This window comes from Dendrobates tinctorius, unplaced genomic scaffold, assembly GCF_039654945.1.
Source record: "Dendrobates tinctorius isolate UK_male_01 unplaced genomic scaffold, ASM3965494v1 ptg000102l, whole genome shotgun sequence".
In the NCBI taxonomy this organism is placed as follows: domain Eukaryota; kingdom Metazoa; phylum Chordata; class Amphibia; order Anura; family Dendrobatidae; genus Dendrobates; species Dendrobates tinctorius.
Genome location: NW_027361770.1, coordinates 9,268,764 through 9,287,945, shown reverse-complemented (window position 1 = coordinate 9,287,945; position 19,182 = coordinate 9,268,764). Strand labels below are relative to the sequence as shown.

General features: G+C 41.7%; 1 protein-coding gene across 1 annotated transcript in view; it reads left to right on the top strand.

Moving 5' to 3' along the window:
* The window catches only part of LOC141099724 (uncharacterized), a 166,756-nt gene extending 148,354 nt beyond the window's left edge, over positions 1–18,402 (top strand). Inside the window, exons 16-19 of the mRNA XM_073587724.1 lie at positions 5,949–6,059; positions 6,173–6,226; positions 14,273–14,614; positions 17,896–18,402. Coding sequence (XP_073443825.1) covers positions 5,949–6,059; positions 6,173–6,226; positions 14,273–14,614; positions 17,896–17,981 — 593 coding nt within the window. The 3' untranslated portion in view covers positions 17,982–18,402. The remainder of the gene's footprint in view (positions 1–5,948; positions 6,060–6,172; positions 6,227–14,272; positions 14,615–17,895) is intronic.
* The last annotated feature ends 780 nt before the right edge of the window (positions 18,403–19,182 follow it).

Here is a 19,182-nt window from a genome sequence, read left to right as displayed (position 1 = left end):
ACGGCGGCGTCTAAAAATCACTAAAATTGACAAATCCCCGGGCCCGGATGGGATACACCCCCGAGTACTGCAGGAATTAAGCACAGTCATAGATAGACCATTATTTTTAATCTTTAAAGATTCCATAATAACAGGGTCTGTACCACAGGACTGGCGTATAGCAAATGTGGTGCCAATATTCAAAAAGGGGACAAAAACTGAACTTGGAAATTATAGGCCAGTAAGTTTAACCTCAACTGTGGGTAAAATCCTGGAGGGTTTTCTAAGAGATACTATACTGGAGTATCTGGAGAAGAATAACCTCATGACCCAATATCAACATGGGTTTACAAGGGACCGTTCCTGTCAGACTAATCTGATAAGCTTTTATGAAGAGGTAAGTTCCGGACTGGACCAAGGGAATGCAGTGGATGTGGTGTACATGGACTTTTCAAAAGCTTTTGATACGGTGCCACACAAAAGGTTGATACATAAAATGAGAACAATGGGGATAGGGGAAAATATGTGTAGGTGGGTTAAGAGCTGGCTCAGGGATAGGAAACAAAGGGTGGTTATTAATGGAGCACACTCAGACTGGGTCATGGTTAGCAGTGGGGTACCACAGGGGTCAGTTTTGGGCCCGCTTCTTTTTAACATATTTATTAATGACCTTGTAGGGGGCATAGAGAGTAGAATTTCAATATTTGCAGATGACACTAAACTCTGCAGGGTAATCAATACAGAGGAGGACAATTTTATATTACTGGAGGATTTATGTAAACTAGAAGCTTGGGCTGATAAATGGCAAATGAGCTTTAATGGGGATAAATGTAAGGTCATGCACTTGGGTAGAACGAACAAGATGTATAATTATGTGCTTAATTGTAAAACACTGGGCAAAACAGTCACTGAAAAAGACCTGGGTGTATGGGTGGACGACAAACTCACATTTAGCGGCCAGTGTCAGGCAGCTGCTGCAAAGGCAAATAAAATAATGGGATGCATTAAAAGAGGCATAGATGCTCAGGAGGAGAACATAATTTTACCTCTATATAAGTCACTAGTGCGACCACACTTAGAATACTGTGTACAGTTCTGGTCTCCGGTGTATAAGAAAGACATAGCTGAACTGGAGCGGGTGCAGAGAAGAGCGACCAAGGTTATTAGGGAACTAGGGGGTCTGCAATACCAAGACAGGTTATTACATTTGGGGTTATTTAGTTTGGAGAATCGAAGGCTTAGGGGTGATCTTATTACAATGTATAAATATATGCGGGGACAATACCAAGAGCTTTCTAATGATCTTTTTACTCTTAGACCTGTGACGGGGACAAGGGGGCATCCTCTACGTCTGGAGGAAAGAAGGTTTAAGCATACTCACAGACGCGGATTCTTTACTGTAAGAGCAGTGAGACTATGGAACTCTCTGCCATATGATGTTGTAATGAGTGATTCCCTACTAAAATTTAAGAAGGGACTGGATGCCTTTCTTGAAAAGTATAATATTACAGGGTATATACACTAGTTTCCTTAATATTGCGTTGATCCAGGGAGTAAGTCTGATTGCTGTATGTGGAGTCAGGAAGGAATTTTTTTCCCCAATGTGACGCTTACTTGTTGCCACATGGGTTTTTTTTGCCTTCCTCTGGATCAACATGTTAGGGCAAGTTAGGATAGGATATGGGTTGAACTAGATGGACTTAAAGTCTCCCTTCAACCTTAATAACTATGTTACTATGTTACATGCGCACGCTTGCGCACGGAATGCGCAAAAAAAAATCACATTACAGTCTATGGGAACGCCACGACTGCGTTTAAAATCGCATGTGTTTTAAGAGATAACGTGGCTAGAAACTGGTTAAAACGCATGCGCCTAAAAAAGCAAATGCATACAAAATGCATAATGCATTTTTTGCGTGCGATTCTATTGCGCACGAAGCGCAGCGCTAAAAACCGCTATTGTGAAACTAGTCAAAGACATTCTTTCCCCTTAGCTTAATTAACATTCCTTAGCTGGAGAAGAGAGAAATGCTGGCACAGGAAATGTCTGGTGTCCTATTACAGACTCAGGCAGAGGAGACAAACACAGCTGCAGCTGCTAAGGGGGGAAGGAGGGGGGGTCACATCTGTAGTGTAACAATGGGAGATTCTGGAATATTCCAGCAAAGTCATATCTTATAATTACATACTTTTTATATTTATTGACAATAAAATTCAAATCACTTTATGCCCATTTTGTCTTCTCTGATGCAGATGGGAAATTACGTAGTCTCTATTGTCTCGACACTAAAGAAAATGGTTTTCATTTTTGTTGACACATGACAAGGGGATTGGCTGTTTTCTGTGATGTGACTAAGCAAAGCATCTACTGTAAATTGCTGATGAGGCAGGACCAAATAGCGGCAACTCAGAGCACAAAAGACCCCCAGAAACCTTTGTTTACATTCTCTTGTGATGTCTGGACACAAGTTAACTGTTTTTTTTTTTTTTGTTTTGTTTTTTTTTTCTGTGTTGAGAATAAAAAGCTTGAGTCTTGGAGCAGGGCCCATAAAAGAATGAAAGGTCTTATATATTTTTTTAAATTCTGAATAAATTATCCTTTTTAAAAAGTCCTAGCATATTACTGCAAACTTCAGAAAACCCCTTTTTAAATTACATTATCCAAACTTGGAAAAAAAAATAGGAAGTACCTATAGTTAAGTTCAGAAATACTTGGACAGTGACTGAATCTTCATGATTTGAGCTCTGCATGCCGCCATTTTGGATTTAAAATGAAACAGATGAAATTTAAGTGTTGAACTTCATGTTTAATTAAATTGGTTGGACAAAAACACCCTGTGAAACGTTTAGGAATTGCAACCATATTTCTACAAAGCTTCCTCATTTCAGGTGCTCAAATGTACCGTATATACTCGCGTATAATCCAAGATTTTCAGCCCATTTTTTGGGGCTTAAATTCCCCCTCTCGGCTTACATGTGAGTCATATACGTCAGGGGGTCGGCGGGGGAGCTGGGGTGTCAGATTATACTGTGTCTCCATCCCCCCCGGCGCATCTCTGCAGCCCATCACAGGCCCTGCTGGCACCACTGCTTGCTGAGCTCCGCCCCTACTGGTCACATGGTGCTGACGACATCACAGGTCCTGCTGCACCACTGAAAGAATATTACAACTCAGGTGCAGCGTTCATTTCTTTTTCTTGCACCTGCGCTGTAATATTCTTTCAGTGGTGCAGCAGGACCTGTGATGACGTCAGCACCATGTGACCAGTAGGGGCGGAGCTCACCAGAGCAGTGGGTGCAAGCAGGACCTGTGATGACGTCAGCACCATGTGACCAGTAGGGGCGGAGCTCACCAGAGCAGTGGGTGCAAGCAGGACCTGTGATGACGTCAGCACCATGTGACCAGTAGGGGCGGAGCTAAGTAGGGCAGCGGTGCAGCAGGTACGAGAAGAAGTAGTGAACGCTGAAGAGGCGTCGCCAAATTCAAAAGCATGACATGACTGACGCATGTGAGGCGTCTCTGTCAGAGGGGGAAAGCCCTGCCCCCCTGACAAATATCAGGTATGTCTGACCAATTTTAAAAACGATTATTTCGGCGGTGGAAGGGACACTAAATAAAAGAGCCACCTTGACAGAATGCAGCATTAGTGCTGCACAAGGTGGCTCTCTTACTTAAAAACGCCTGCAGGGGGTGACAGGTTCCCTTTAAGGCAAAGGCACATAATGTCAAAAAGCTGCACATCCATACACATATAATGATAGGCATGGGAATTAAGATAAATCCATAAGACTCATAGGGGTTCACAAAAATGGTGTTTTCTTATAAATGACTAATTTTCGCGTGGGCTTCTTCGCGTTGGGGCTGCTGCTGTCTGCACATTAAACACACAGGTTACTATGGGTGAGCTATTTCCTGTTTGATCATCTGTGCCCTGTTTTCCTAGGATAATGCTTCCGCAGACTTTATTATTTTTACTTATGTCTGTACTTTTATTTTTCATGGCATACCGGGTGTTTTCATTATTTCTGGTGTTTCCCCTTATGTGTACCTTTTCCCCTACATTAGTGATGTATGACACCATTTTTGTGAACCCCTTTGGGTATTATGGATTTATTTTGTTAACTATAATAAAATTTTGTACGTTTTATTACATTCTGGTTTGATACTCCGAGTCTCTTTTAGGGTACACATTGTGGTGAAGTTTTCCAATATTGTTTACTTTGGCCATTTACGGACATATAGTTATGAGATACCTTGATATTGCTATATGATAACTTTACTTGGGATGATATTGATAGTGTATGGAGAAACTAGTGGCATGCATCGCTCAAGTGTCATTTTGGCCCAGTCTTCAGCACAAACACACTTCAAATCCTGAAGCTTCCATGGGCTCTTTCTATAAACTCTGAGCTTTAGTTCCTTCCTTAAATGTTCTATTAGATTCAGGTCCGGTGATTGGCTGGGCCATTCTAACTGCTTTATTTTCTTTCTCTGAAACCAGTTAAGTTCTTTTTTGTTGCTGTGTTTGGCATCATTGTCTCACTGAAATGTCCACCTTTGTTTAGTCTTCATCATACTGGTATATGGAAGCAGATTTTTATCAGGATGTCTCCATACGTTTGTCCTTTCATCCTTCCTTCAATTACATGAGGTTTGCCAGTGGTGTAAGCTGTAAAGCAGTAGCACACACTGATGTTCCCACCTCCAAACTTCCCTGTTTGTCAATTTTGTGGTGATGTTCAGTGCCTTTTGGTATCTAAAGAGTTAAATTTTGGTCTCATCGTTCCAGATTATATTCTCCTGGGATTTTTCTTACTTGCCTAAATGTTGTTCAGCAGACTTTAAACACACTTGAACGTGCTTTTTTTTTTTTCTTTCAGCCATAGAGTCTTGTGTGCTGAGCGTACATACAGGTGTGGAGGTTGAATGCATAAATTAGTTTTCTTTGAAGCAATTGTACCTGCTGTTTCAAGGTCTTTCTGTAGCTGTCCACAGTTGATCCTTGGCTCTGGGACAACTGTTCTGTTTATTCTTTTCACTCCTCTGTCTGAATTCTTATGGGGAGCACCTGGCTGTGGCCGGTTTATGGTGAAATGATGTTCTTTCCGCTTCTGGATTATGACCCAAACAGTGCTCACTGGAACCTTCAGTAGATTAGTTATTTTTCTCCAAACGAATGTCATCAGTATATTATGCAACAATAAGGTTATTTCCATGAGTAAGGGCTTAGTGTATGCCAGAAGCGCGTAAGATTTTATCCTCATGATTGATCCTCCTGTTTTTAAATTAATCTCTAATTAAAAGATTGATTTTATGCATGGGAGTGCCATAAAATCCTTTTTTTCCTTCTTAAGTTGCGAAGATGTTTAAACAGCTCACTGGTTTCACCTTCCATGAGATGTTTCTTTTGTGGCACCTTGGTAATGAGGCACCTTTTAGGCCATCAGTTAAACCAGCTGATATTTTTCACTAAATGGCAGGATTGTTTTCTAATTACTGATAATTTCAGCTGGTGTCATGACTTCCCATGGCGCTTTGCTCCTCTTTGTTTCATGTTCAATACTTTTTTCCTGTCATTTCTCATTGTTACGCATGACTTTAATTTATGGACATCTATGGTTTGGTTTCTTTGCCTGTGGCTTGGGTTGTTACCGACCTTTGATGAGACTGTCATGTTAATAGCAACTTTAAAGAAAATTGGTGACGTGTTCAATACATATTTCACCTCCTGTATGTAGGTGTGTGTATGTGATATATTATTGAACATGTCACCAATTTTCTTAGTAAATATAATTCTAAAGGATGAATTTTTATATTTTAGCAATGTACATTGACCAAAATAGTTGTAGTTAAATGTCAATTAAAATCTGCATCTCTCGTCTTGGGATAATTTTCTCAATAAATTTATAGAACAATAATAATTTCATATATACAAGATTATTTGTATGTGACTTGTTTTCCTTTACAGACCCAGCGACACAGTGTAAGAAACCGTTATTTCCCATTTCACAACCCACTGAAATTGAACCTCTCAGTCAGAGAAATAAACTGATGTTTACTTTATCAAATAAGGCCCAAGGTATGGTACTTGTGAAAGTTTGTAGTCCTCATGCTATACATGTCCTTTCAGTTAATTTTTTTGTAAATATTACTGTGGACTTCACTGTAATTCGCCATTGAAAATTATTTCAGAATCTGATGCTCCAAGCAATTTTGACCCAACAACAAATATATTCGGAAAAAAAGGTATGCATTCTGTTTGAAGTAAATATCTGCTGTAACTTCGAGAGTTGATCATAAAGCTCATGCCCATGACCGTTTAAAAAAAAAAAAAAAAAAAAAAAGCTCCAATATCGGTCCAGAAAAGTGGGATGAGTGTTTTTCACGCGAGTACAATCTGATTTTAACACCTAGCATCAGATTTACAGCAAAATTTCATGCAAATACGATTTTAACATGAGCAGTTCTCTGTTATTTACACACAGTTTTCCAATAGAGAGTAAATTACTTTTGTAAAAAAATGGGTTGAGGTCCCCAGACATTTTAACTAGCAGAAGGAAAGCCGACAGCTGGGGGCAGATTTTTTTTTTTTATAGCCTGGGAAGGTGGTAATACCCATGGAGCTTCCTAGGCTGTTAATATCAGTTCACAGCTGTATACTTAGTATTTCCTGGTAATTATAACAGGGGACCGCAAAAAAGACGTAGGGTCCCCCTATAATTACCAGCAAAGGCTAAGCAGACAGCTGTGGGTCGGTAATTATAGCCTAGGAAGGGGCCATGGATACTGGGCCCTTCACAGACTTAAAGCATCAACTCTGCCTTCCCATAATTGGCTCATCCATAAGATGTGCCAATTCTGGCACTATATCTTGCTCTTCCCACCTACCCTGGTACGGTGGCAAGTGAGGTGATAGTATTGGGGTTGATGTCACCTTTTGACTTTTGTATTGTCAGGTGACATCAAGCCCAGAGGTTAGTAAAGGAGAGGCATCTATAAGATTCCCTGATTACTAACACCGGTAATTAAATTGTAAAAAAAAAAACACACACCCAAAATACAGTCCTTTATTTGAAATCATTACTCCTTTAATGAATCTAAAAGGACCAACAACACGTATACTCGCCACAATGACCAATCCGCTGAAGCCAATGTCTTCTGTCTTTGTGTTGTCAAAGGATATTATTGGATATGAACCCCATTCTAATTTAGCACTCGCAGCTCAGTGTCTCCGCTAGATGGCCAGCTACCATAAAATCCTCGTGGAAACCACACAAAAAATATATACACCAAATATGAAGGTACTTATTTATATACTGTGTGGAGAAAAAATACACCAAGGACAATAAAGGGATAAATCGCTACTTACACTATAGTACTGATAAAAATTACAAAACATATTACAAAATTAGAAAAAGCTTTTATTGAGTATATCACAGATACATAAGGAAGGAAGGGGAGGCAGGACCACATGTACACACGAACAAAAATAGGCGCGCATGCTACCAAAAAAGGGGGTAGACCGTAATCATATCAATAATATAACATAGTATTAGCCCATTGTATTGCACATTCCCAAATGGCCTAATGAATAGAACCAATATTACGTTATAGGCATATGTAATTAGTGAACAATTATCATTAGTATACCTGCTCAGATGGCCAGGGAAAATTTGTAGCAGTGCGCCCTCCCTGATGCGCGTTTCGGCCAGCACAAGCCTTTGTCATAGGGGGGACCCTGTGTCATATTTTTTCAGGGTCCCCCATTTTAATAACCAATAAAGGTTTGGTCTGCAGCTGTGAGCTAATATTAATAGCCTAGGAAGCTCAATGTGTATTAACCCCTTCCCAGGCTATAAACATCTGCCCCCAGCTGTCTGATTTCTTTTTGTTGGTTGATAAAATGTTGGGGGATCCCACGCCATTTTTTTCTGATATATTTGTTAGACGTGTACAGTAAGCTACACTAGCACTGTACTAATTATATATGGTACTAACCTCTTTTTCTGTCCTATTTTGTCTGGTCATGCTGTGATTTTACTGTACGCTGCTGCTGAAATGTCAGGTTTTCAAGAACATGGGTGTGTAAAAATTGAGCAGCACTCACTCACATGGTCAGAGTGCCTTGCAATTTATTTTTCTTTTATCACACCCACTGACTTTGCATTGGTGAGTCTCGTCCAAGATAAGACTTGAAATTTCAGCTGAGAAAAAAATTGCAGATGAGCAGGGAATGAATCATAGGTTATCATTGGTCACAGTGCAATCCGAATTTTTTTTCATCGCATTGCACTCGTCCGTTTTCCTCACAGAGGAGTATGAGTCCTAATAGATATTCACAAATTAAATTGCTGCTTTCTGTTACTGTTTTTCAGGGTTAAGTATTCACATCTGTTTTTTTCCCCCAGTATGCTGGATCCGTTTTTGATGTGTCCCTTTTGCATCTGGGATTTTGTGGAAAAAAAAACAAAAAAAAAAAAAACTTCTCTTACCCATTAAATAGTAGAAAATGGTAATATAAGGATAGCACACTGATCACATCATCTCAATATACTCTGGCAGTTGTCAGACTTCTTATAGCGCTACCATTGTTCTCTGGTTTCAGTCTAGGTGTCTCCTACTCAGGTGCAGCATTTTAATATGTGTCTGTTGTGAGGCAGTGACACCGGTGTCACATGTAGGGGTCACTGTGTGTTCCCCCTACCCCCCAGGATGCGCACATAGGTGTATTGAGGCCATGAGAGTGCATTGCAGTCACAGCCTTACCTGTGATTGCAATGCAGAATTAAAGTGAGTATAGATCTTGGACATGCTGGTTGTCCAAGGCAGATTTAGGGAAAACCTGCTCTGGGTTTTTGTGTTTTGAAACTGACTGCAGGATGTTAGTTATGTAGTCAGTTTCATTCCCAGCCCAGGTATTCCATGTGGCCTATGGCACCAGATTCCAGTTAAAAGCCCTGCAATAAAGGGTTTGGGTGTGTCAGGTTCAGTGTCAGTCTGGTGTTGGCAGGAGTACAGAGCAGAGCTCCACCTGTGTGAGGCAACACAGGCAAGCGGAGCCAAACAGCCAAGACAACTGAAAGGCCTGGCACTCACAGCGTGTGCAGCGGTGCAGTCACCCACGGCAAAAGGTCTCAGAGGTGGACTGTCTTGGGCCCGGCTGTGAACCGAAAAACTGTCCTGTACTTGAAGGTGGACTGGCGTGTTTATCGGCTGCAAACTAGAGGATATGGTCCCCGCCTGCGACACGGAGGATATCGTCTTCTGTTTAGTGCTGTGAGTTGAACATTAAAACAGCGGTGCAATCGCCCACAGCAACCAGTCATGAAGGTGGACCGGCGTGTTTAGTGACGGTAATCCAGAGGATATGTGCCCGACTGCGAACCGGAGGTGGACTGTCCTGTTTCCCGGCTTCGATCCGGAGGATATTGTGTGCTGTTCTGCTGTGAGTTAAGCATTTGACTTTTGTTTTGATCTTTGCTGGGTCACTGCCTCATCACTGTACATCGTGCTACCGCAGCACTACATTATGTATATAATGAAAATGGCATAGGCCTTACGTAGAATGAAAAAAAATTTGAATTTCTTAATTAGAAAAACAATTCAGTTGTAAAACTGCATGTACTAAAAAAACCCTGAAAATGTACTTGTTCAGGAATGGGAAAAAATGGTTTGGTCTTGAATAGGTAAACCTGCCATACTTTTCTTGTTGTGAATCACTGATATGTTCAGCAGATGCCAACTAAATTCTCCAGGGAATTCTTATTTACGGTTTACTTCTTACCTGACGTGGACTCCAATTAAGAAGTTAGGACAGAGCTATCCAGCAGGAGTAGGAAAAGATCAGTACTGCGGGTGATGTTTACCTTCTTTGTGCTGCCCTCCAATGATATTGGCACTGATTGACAGTGACTTCTGTGTACTTCTGTTAGTACGTGCGGCAGCACCACACAAGCCGTTTGTTCTTAAATTGTCTGCTATCTGATGATTTATAGGGCACTATGGCTAGTTTTTATGGTACACTATGGTGGTATTTTTTGTAAATAAAAGTGCAATGATTTGTTCTATAGATTTGAGTTATAGTAAATTTCTGAATAGGATCATATCACATTGCTGTCACCTTGAATGCATACCTTTTTTGTCATCTGTAACAAAATGTCAGCTGACAGAATAGGGAAAGCTTCCCCTAGAACTGCACAATATACATGTGTTTTGTGTTTTTCTTCCAATAGACTCGAAATGCATATTCTCTATCCTTTTGGTTTGCTTCTGTGGTCAGCTTTTCAATATGCACGTGACTATCTGACCAGTTCAGTATGTCATGAGTTCCATATTCTCAGTTGCCATCCAATTGTTTTGAAGGCATAGAGGTCACAGTGAGGAGATTGTAGAGATTGTATACATTTATATTGTTTGCTTAAAAAGGGATGTCTATTTTTATCTTTGATAAATGTGATGGTGTGTGTGTATACCGTGGGCCCGCTCGTTATCCCTGGCCTGGTAGGCTTGGGCCCCCTCGTTATCACCGGCCTGGTAGGAGCGTGCCCCCTTGTTATCCCCGGCCTGGTAGGCGCGGGCCCCCTCGTTATCCCCGGCCTGGTAGGCGCGGGCCCCCTCGTTATCCCCGGCCTGGTAGGCGCGGGCCCCCTCTTTATCCCCGGCCTGGTAGGCGCGGGCCCCCTCGTTATCCCCGGCCTGGTAGGCGCGGGCCCCCTCGTTATCCCCGGCCTGGTAGGCGCGGGCCCCCTCGTTATCCCCGGCCTGGTAGGCGCGGGCCCCCTCGTTATCCCCGGCCTGGTAGGCGCGGGCCCCCTCGTTATCCCCGGCCTGGTAGGCGCGGGCCCCCTCGTTATCCCCGGCCTGGTAGGCGCGGGCCCCCTCGTTATCCCCGGCCTGGTAGGCGTGGGCCCCCTCGTTATCCCTGGCCTGGTAGGCGCGGGCCCCTCGTTATTCCTGGCCAGCAGCTGATTTATGCTCGTTTCTGCCATGTGCTGCTTACGTCATTCACTGCTTACAAGCCGAGGACAGCTCCCAGAATACTAACTGTTCTCCATGCCAGGACTATGTGTGTGGAGAGAAGTGAAGATTCATTGCTCTCTAATAGTGAGCACAGTGTTAACCGCAGCCGCTGGCTTCCTGAAGCTGCCAGGAATTCACATGTGCTGCTACTAAAGGGAATGAATATTCACTGCATTCCACGCCTGCGTGGGAGGCAGTGAATATTCATTTCTCTTTAGCAGTGGGCTCAGGAGTTAGCGGCAGCTGCTGCCTCCTGTGACGCGCTCCTCTGCCGCTCCCCCACCTACCCACCACAGCCAGAGCAGATACATCCGGACTTTAAGACGCACCCCCCATTTTCCTCCACATTTTTTAAGGAAAAACATGCGTCTTTTAGTCCGAAAAAAATGGTATGTGTATGTATTAACAAAGAAAATCCCTTCCCATTGCATGCTATCAGCAATGGCACCACATGGAAGAAGACTGACACAAGACATCAGAGAAAGAAAATCCTTACTTTACACAGGAAAGGTGAAAATCACGATAAAATCAGAAAAGCTTTACTTATCAGTCAGAATACTGTAACAAAGCTGTAAAGAAAATTTAACAACACTGAAGCATTATGAAGACTACTGGGACTCTCCACCCAGGGGTGATGAGACAACGATAAATGTTTTTGGAACTTGTATGGCGTCGCTAAGATGAGGAGTACAAAGAAAAATATTTAGTGCCTAAAGTGAAACATGGTGGCAGTGTCTTTATGTGGGGCTAAATGAGTGCTGCTGGTGTTGGGGAAACTACATTTCATTAAAGATTTCATTAATTCACTGATGCTCTGCTATTTATCGAAAGAGAAAATGCTGTCATCGCTCCTTGCCTTTGGTAGATGTGCACTGTTCCAACATGGCAATAATCCAAAACACACATCTGTTGCTTTTCTGAAGAAAAGGATGAAAGTGATTATCGTCGAGTATGTATCCTGATTTGAACCCAATTGAACACCTAATTGGGAATTCTTAAGAGTAATGGAAAAAAGATTTTGCTAGAATGTCAACAACTTGTTCATTCCATACCTTGAAGACTTGCTGCTCTCCTTAAATATCACAGAGATCATAGACAATACTTGATCTAGTTGTACTCTTCTCAGAATTACCTCCTGCACTTTCAAGTGTTGTCTTCTTCATAGTCTGCATAGCGCTCTTGTCTTCTGACTGTGGGTGATGAGAGAAGACCAGTGCTTGGCGCGCAGGTGGAGGAGAACTATCTCGCCCAGCTGTCGGACATGTGTGAGTGCAGGGAGTGTATGTTAGCAATTATTGCACACAGTTCTCTGCATGCCTGATGTACTGCTAAATCTGTGCATGTGCGGGGAGCGTGTGTCTCCAATCGTGCTCACACAGCTCTGACAGCGCACACAGATGAAGCATAACGATCTCACCCAGCTGTCAGACCTGTATGAGTGCAAGAAGTGTGTTTGCCACCACTGCACACACTTCCCAGCTTTCTGTGAATGCAGAGAGCTTCTCACATAAATTGCACACCCTGGAGGAAATATAAATATATATATATATATATATATATATATATATATATATTTTATGTCATATGTTATATGTTAAAGTTTGGGCACCCCTATTAATGTTAACCTTTTTTCTTTATAACAATTTTGGTTTTTGCAGCAGCTATTTCAGTTTCATGTATCTAATAACTGATGGACTCAGTTATATTTCTGGATTCAAATGTGCAAATTGCCTCTTCAGAAAGAAAGAGGACTTTTACTCTACAGCGCCACCTATTGGTAGTAGCGATCCTACAAGTCACAATCAACCCTTTAACGAGTCTTGTAATATGACTTAGGATACAAGCCAAATCAGAATCTCAATTTGCAGACACGGTGTTTCGAGCTATTGGCTCTCTTCAGTGCAAAGTATGAGATCTGATTTGGCTAGGTGAGAGGCTCTGGACTAGGGTCTAAGAGGTAAGGTTTCTCCTTGCGGAGAGTGACACTCTCTGTGGATTGTCCTTGACTGTTCTCACCATTCTTCTTCTCTGCCTTTCTGATATTTTTCTTGGCCTGCCACTTCTGGGCTTAACAAGAACTGTACCTGTGTTCTTCCATTTCCTTACTATGTTCCTCACAGTGGAAACTGACAGGTTAAATCTCTGAGACAACTTTTTGTATCCTTCCCCTGAAAAGCTATGTTGAATAATCTTTGTTTTCAGATCATTTGAGAGTTGTTTTGAGGAGCCCATGATGCCACTCTTCATAGGAGAATCAAATAGGAGAACTACTTGCAAGTGCCCACCTTAAATACCTTTTCTCGTGATTAGATACACCTGGCTATGAAGATCAAAGCTCAATGAGGTTACAAAACCAATTTAGTGCTTCAGGATGTCAGTAAAAAGTAGTTAGGAGTGTTCAAACCAAGAAAATGATAAGGGTGCCCATACTTTTACACCGGTCAAATTTTGTTTAAATGCAGATTGCACATTTTCTGTTAGTACAATAAACCTCATTTGAATCCAGAAATATAACTGAGTCCATCAGTTATTAGATATATGAAACTGAAATACCTGTTGCAAAAACCAAAATTGTTATAAAGAAAAAAGGTTAACATTAATAGGGGTGCCCAAACTTTTACATATGACTGTGTATATATATATATATATATATATATATATATATATTATGGTAGTAACTGTACATGCATGGCCAGCTGATTGGCCACTGGGATGAAGGGGTGAGGCTCGTAGATGGAATAACATCAGGGGACCCATTTATGAAGATGAAAGGTTATTTTTTGAACTAAGCATAATTTTGAAATAATTGTGAAAAATATCTATATACACATTTTATGCTAAATTAATTGTATCCTTTATGGTGGCACAACTCCTCTTAAGAAGCATTTGCCTCTTAAAGAATCAGAAGCATCTGACTCCAACACGCCCCCTCATCAAAGCCAGTGCGAGCTGCTTCCGATTAATCGGGGGGGGGGGGGGTGTCACTGTTGAGAGAGTCCTTCTCAAGTTGAGACTTGTCAAGTTGTTAATGAGACACAGCAGGGGTGGAAGTTTTGACTTAAGTGGCTTTGGAACCAATTGATTGTGGTGCTTTCAATTGGTGGATTGGCATTTCAAATAATTCCTTTTTTCTGTTCTACCAGGTTCAGTGCAGCTAAAATGTAAGATCACTTGTGAACATCTTGTGTAATTTCTTGTGACTTCATGGTTTCTTTTTATTTTCATGTCCATTTTTTTCACTGTGTTTTTATTTTGTTCTGTTTTCATTTCAAGATGCCCAGGTAAATAGAGAGACTCATAGTGCAAAAACCACACTTTCCCCTTCTGCAGGACCTGCGCCTCCAGGACCTGCGCCTCCAGGACCTGCGCCTCCAGGACCTGCGCCTCCAGGACCTGCGCCTCCAGGACCTGCGCCTCCAGGACCTGCGCCTCCAGGACCTGCGCCTCCAGGACCTGCGCCTCCAGGACCTGCGCCTCTAGGACCTGCGCCACCACTCTTCCCTATACCAAGGGATGATATAGTGAAGACATTCTTTGAAAGCATCAAGAATATGGAAGTTACTGAAGTAGTTACAACATTGAATAAAATAACTACTACAAATCCTGCTTTCAAAGGTAAAGTCTTGCATATTTAAACGAATGTTGAGCAAAAAAAAAACTGGGTTATTTAAACTACGATTTAGAGATGACATTCTCTGAACTTAGAGGGGTCAGGATGAATTTATTAAACAACTGAAATACAAGTTGTCTAATAGATTTTGTAGGTCCCAAAAGGGAGAGAGGGAGCACCACTTGACTTTTTGAGCGCAAAATTGGCTGGAATCGATGGCGGGCACCATGTCTCCTTTGGAGACCCCTTGATGTGCCTAACAGTGGAACCCCCCAATTCTAACTCCAACCCCAACACAGCCCTAAACCCACCCCAACACACACCTAACTGCAAAGAATGAAAAAAAAAAGTGTATGTATATATGTGTGTATATATATGTGTGTTTGTGTGTATATATATAAATATATATAATATATTAGTCCTAACTAAGGAGGTGACAAAGAGGGGTTGATTTATTTTTTTTACATTTTGATCACTGTGATAGTCTATCACAGTGATCAAAATGAACCAATAGGGAAAATCTATTGCTGCCCGGCATCGGCTGGCGGATCTCGGTAGGCGCACTACGCATGCACCCACCGTTTTCTTCCATGAAGATGTGGATGGATGGCAGAGATACTCGGTGGACGCAGGGTACCCCGTTTCTCTCTCCTCTGGTATGCTAGGTCAGATCAGAAAAACCTCAAGAAAAAACGCAATGAAAAAGTCCAGAGAAATATGCCCCCATGTGCTGTCCCATAGAATATGCCCCCATATGCTGCTCCATAGAATATGCCCCCATATGCTGCTCCATAGAATATGCCCCCATATGCTGCTCCATAGAATATGCCCCCATATGCTGCTCCATAGAATATGCCCTCATATGCTGCTCCATAGAATATGCCCTCATATGCTGCTCCATAGAATATGCCCTCATATGCTGCTCCATAGAATATGCCCTCATATGCTGCTCCATAGAATATGCCCTCATATGCTGCTCCATAGAATATGCCCTCATATGCTGCTCCATAGAATATGCCCTCATATGCTGCTCCATAGAATATGCCCTCATATGCTGCTCCATAGAATATGCCCTCATATGCTGCTCCATAGAATATGCCCTCATATGCTGCTCCATAGAATATGCCCTCATATGCTGCTCCATAGAATATGCCCTCATATGCTGCTCCATAGAATATGCCCTCATATGCTGCTCCATAGAATATGCCCTCATATGCTGCTCCATAGAATATGCCCTCATATGCTGCTCCATAGAATATGCCCCCATATGCTGCTCCATAGACTATGCCCCCATATGCTGCCCCATAGACTATGCCCCCATATGCTGCTCCATAGAATATGCCCCCATATGCTGCCCCCATATGCTGCTCCATAGACTATGCCCCCATATGCTGCTCCATAGAATATGCCCCCATAGACTATGCCCCCATATGCTGCTCCATAGAATATGCCCCTCGATAGATTATGCCCCCATATGCTGCTCCATAGATTATGCCCCCATATGTTGCCTCATAGATTATGCCCCCATATGCTGCCCCATAGAATATGCCCCCATATGCTGCTCCATATATTATGCCCCCATAAGCTGCTGCAAAAAAAAAAATGTCATACCTCTCCTGCTCAGGACCCGGCACCTGAGATATTCACCTGTCCGGGGTCCATCGCTGCTCACCGCTGTCTGCCGCTTCCTGTGTCAGTGACTGTTCAGCCAGCAGAGGGCGCGGCACGCACTAACCACGTCACCGCACCCCCTGCTGTCTAAACGTCACTGACACAGGACGCAGCAGACAGCGGTGAGCAGCGATGGACCCTGGACTGGTGAATATTGGATATACTTACCCCCTCCTGGCGCGGTCTCTGCAGCCCCGCTTCTCCGACTCCCACGGTCTCCGGCAGCTCTTCCTTCAGCGGTCACGTGGTACCACTCATTAGGGTATGTGCACATGTAAGCGTTGTTACGCGTTTTTACCGGCAAAAACGCTTACTAGAAGCATCCCATTCATTTTAATGAATTCTGCACTTTTTGTGCATATTGATGCGTTTTTTTCCGGGGAAAAAACGCATTGCGGTAAAACGCAGCATGCTCCTTAATTTCACGGAAAAATCCGCATTTCTAACTATTTTCTATGAGACTGGGGACGCTCCGGAAAAAAACGCATAAACGTGTTTTTGCGCAAAAAAAACGTGCGTTTTCTGGGAAGAAGTCCGGTTTTCAGTTAGGAATTTTCTGCATACGTGTGCACATACCCTAAAACTCATGAATATTCGCAAAAAAATGGGCTGAAAATCTCGGCTTATACACGAGTATATACAGTAAGTTATATGCTTACTATATGTATAGGGCCCCGTTTACAATTGGGATCTAACTGAAAGATTTACATTTGAGGTACCTTTCACTGTCCTACCGCCTTTTGCATGCAAATTCAGTCTGTCACTTTTTATTAGATAAACCAAGTAGGCAGTACATGGGATAAAGTTTTTTCACTTTTTGATACAATATTATTTCCCTGGACTTTTTCATTGCATTTTTTCTTGTGGTTTTTCTAGCAGATGTGCAGTGTGTCTTACACTGTCCATAATGTGAGCTAGGGATGTGCTTTCTATTATAGTGATTTCACATATTTATCTGTGATATGATTTTTTTTTTACATCCCATTAGCTGTGTAGCTGTGTGTGTTGTCATCTCCTTTTACAATAGGTCATATCAGAGGAGAGAGAAATTCATGTAAAACTGGACTTTTTTTTTTTTTTGTGAGTGCCGTTATTCAGTGACCGGGGATGGTTAAATCCGACCCGAATCATGTTCTTCGTGATCTCAGCTATTGTCGGTACCAGAGACCCAGGAGATTTTCCGACGGTGGGGGGCGCTATACACTTTTTCTCAGCGCTGAGGAATAAGTTCCCTTAACTGCCGCTGTTAAAAGGCATATCTGCAGTCGTTAAGGGGATAAATTGGCCAGCACGTGTGCCCACCAGCCATGACAATACAACCTCTCTTTGGTGGGATTTAAAACCTAAAATTTATCAGTCTTTATCAGCCTGTAATTTTCTAAATTTATACAATTTAAATGAAACTGAAGGTAAGGTTAGCAGGTTATTCTTTGCATTTATAGCTGCATCTATTTTGCTAGCTGTAAAAGGTGTGCCTAGAAAGATCCTAAGTAGTAGATGCTCATAGTACAATAATGGACATGTATGTTTTCACATAACATTGGAAATAGTTTTTTCTTTTTAGTTCTACATTTATAATTTTATAAATTAATAATTAATGGTTTATTTGTTTTAGGAATTCATGTCCCAAGCCTTGTACGCTATTTAACGGAAACTGGAAAACTGAAGTCGACAAAAAGTGTGCAACAGCAGAATCAATGAAAGAAAGCAATCTTTAGTATGGTTGTATAATTTCCTGTAACATATTTTGCTATTTGGCCTCAAGTTTGAACATATTACAATGCACTGGTCTTGTAATTTACTGTAAATACATGCATATTTTTTTATAAAACTGCTTAATTGATGTACGAGTTTTCTATTTCGTCAGGATTTTTTTTTTTAATGTTTCATGACTTTTCCTTGCAGAGGGCTTGATTTCTGTAAACAATGATTTGTGCTATTATGGTAGACTTCATTTATGTATTGAAAACAAGAAGTTGTTTGCCAGTGAAATGCTTACATTTATATGTTCCTCTACATGTTAGAACCAGTGGAAGCCTATTAAAGAAGAACTCCCAAGAAATGTTTTATTCTCTAAATACATTTATAGTGTAAGTGCAATAAAATAATTTCCGATCCTTTAGTTTCTGCTGCTGCTCTGGTCCTCTTCTCACTCACACGACTGAAATTCTTAGTCACTGGATCAAACAGGAGTGTGTGTGTGTGTGTAACGAGTCACTTTTAGAGTAGATCTACGGAGCGTCAGAACGAGGTTACATTGAGTTAAATTGTAAGGCCAGTTTAAGACATTCAATATTTGGTCAGCATTGTACATCAGTATTTGTAAGCCAAAATCAAGAGTGGGTGAAAAATGCTGAAGTGGTGCATGTATTTCTATTCTAATTCTCCTCTGTTCCACTCCTGGTTTTGATTTACGAACACTGATGTAAAATACTGAACTTGTGAACGTGGCCTTAGATTGACTTCTGGTTCTCATACAAATCCCTGTTTGACTTTGTGTTATAAAATTTGAGTCACATGAATCGGAGGACAACCGTAGCTGCATTGGAATTCAGGGAAGACTGTGGTATATATCCATATGCAAGCATGTGCAGACAATGTTTTTGAGGCGTTCAAAAACAATTTGTGTATGAACAAACTGTTTGTCTTCAAATTTTTTTTTTATAATTCTTGTTGAATATTAGCACAACCACTGCTAATTAAAATGTGAATTTTTCAACACTTTGAAGAGGAGACTGTCCTCCGGGCTTTGGGTACTATATCCCTGTAAAAAACAGAATTTAAAATAAAAAATATTATTCTCACCTTCCGACTTCCCGCTCAGCCTTCCTGCCTCTCTCCACACTCCCGGTCCCAGTAAACCTTTGCGAGCGATGACGTCCGTTCTCGCAGTCATTCGCGC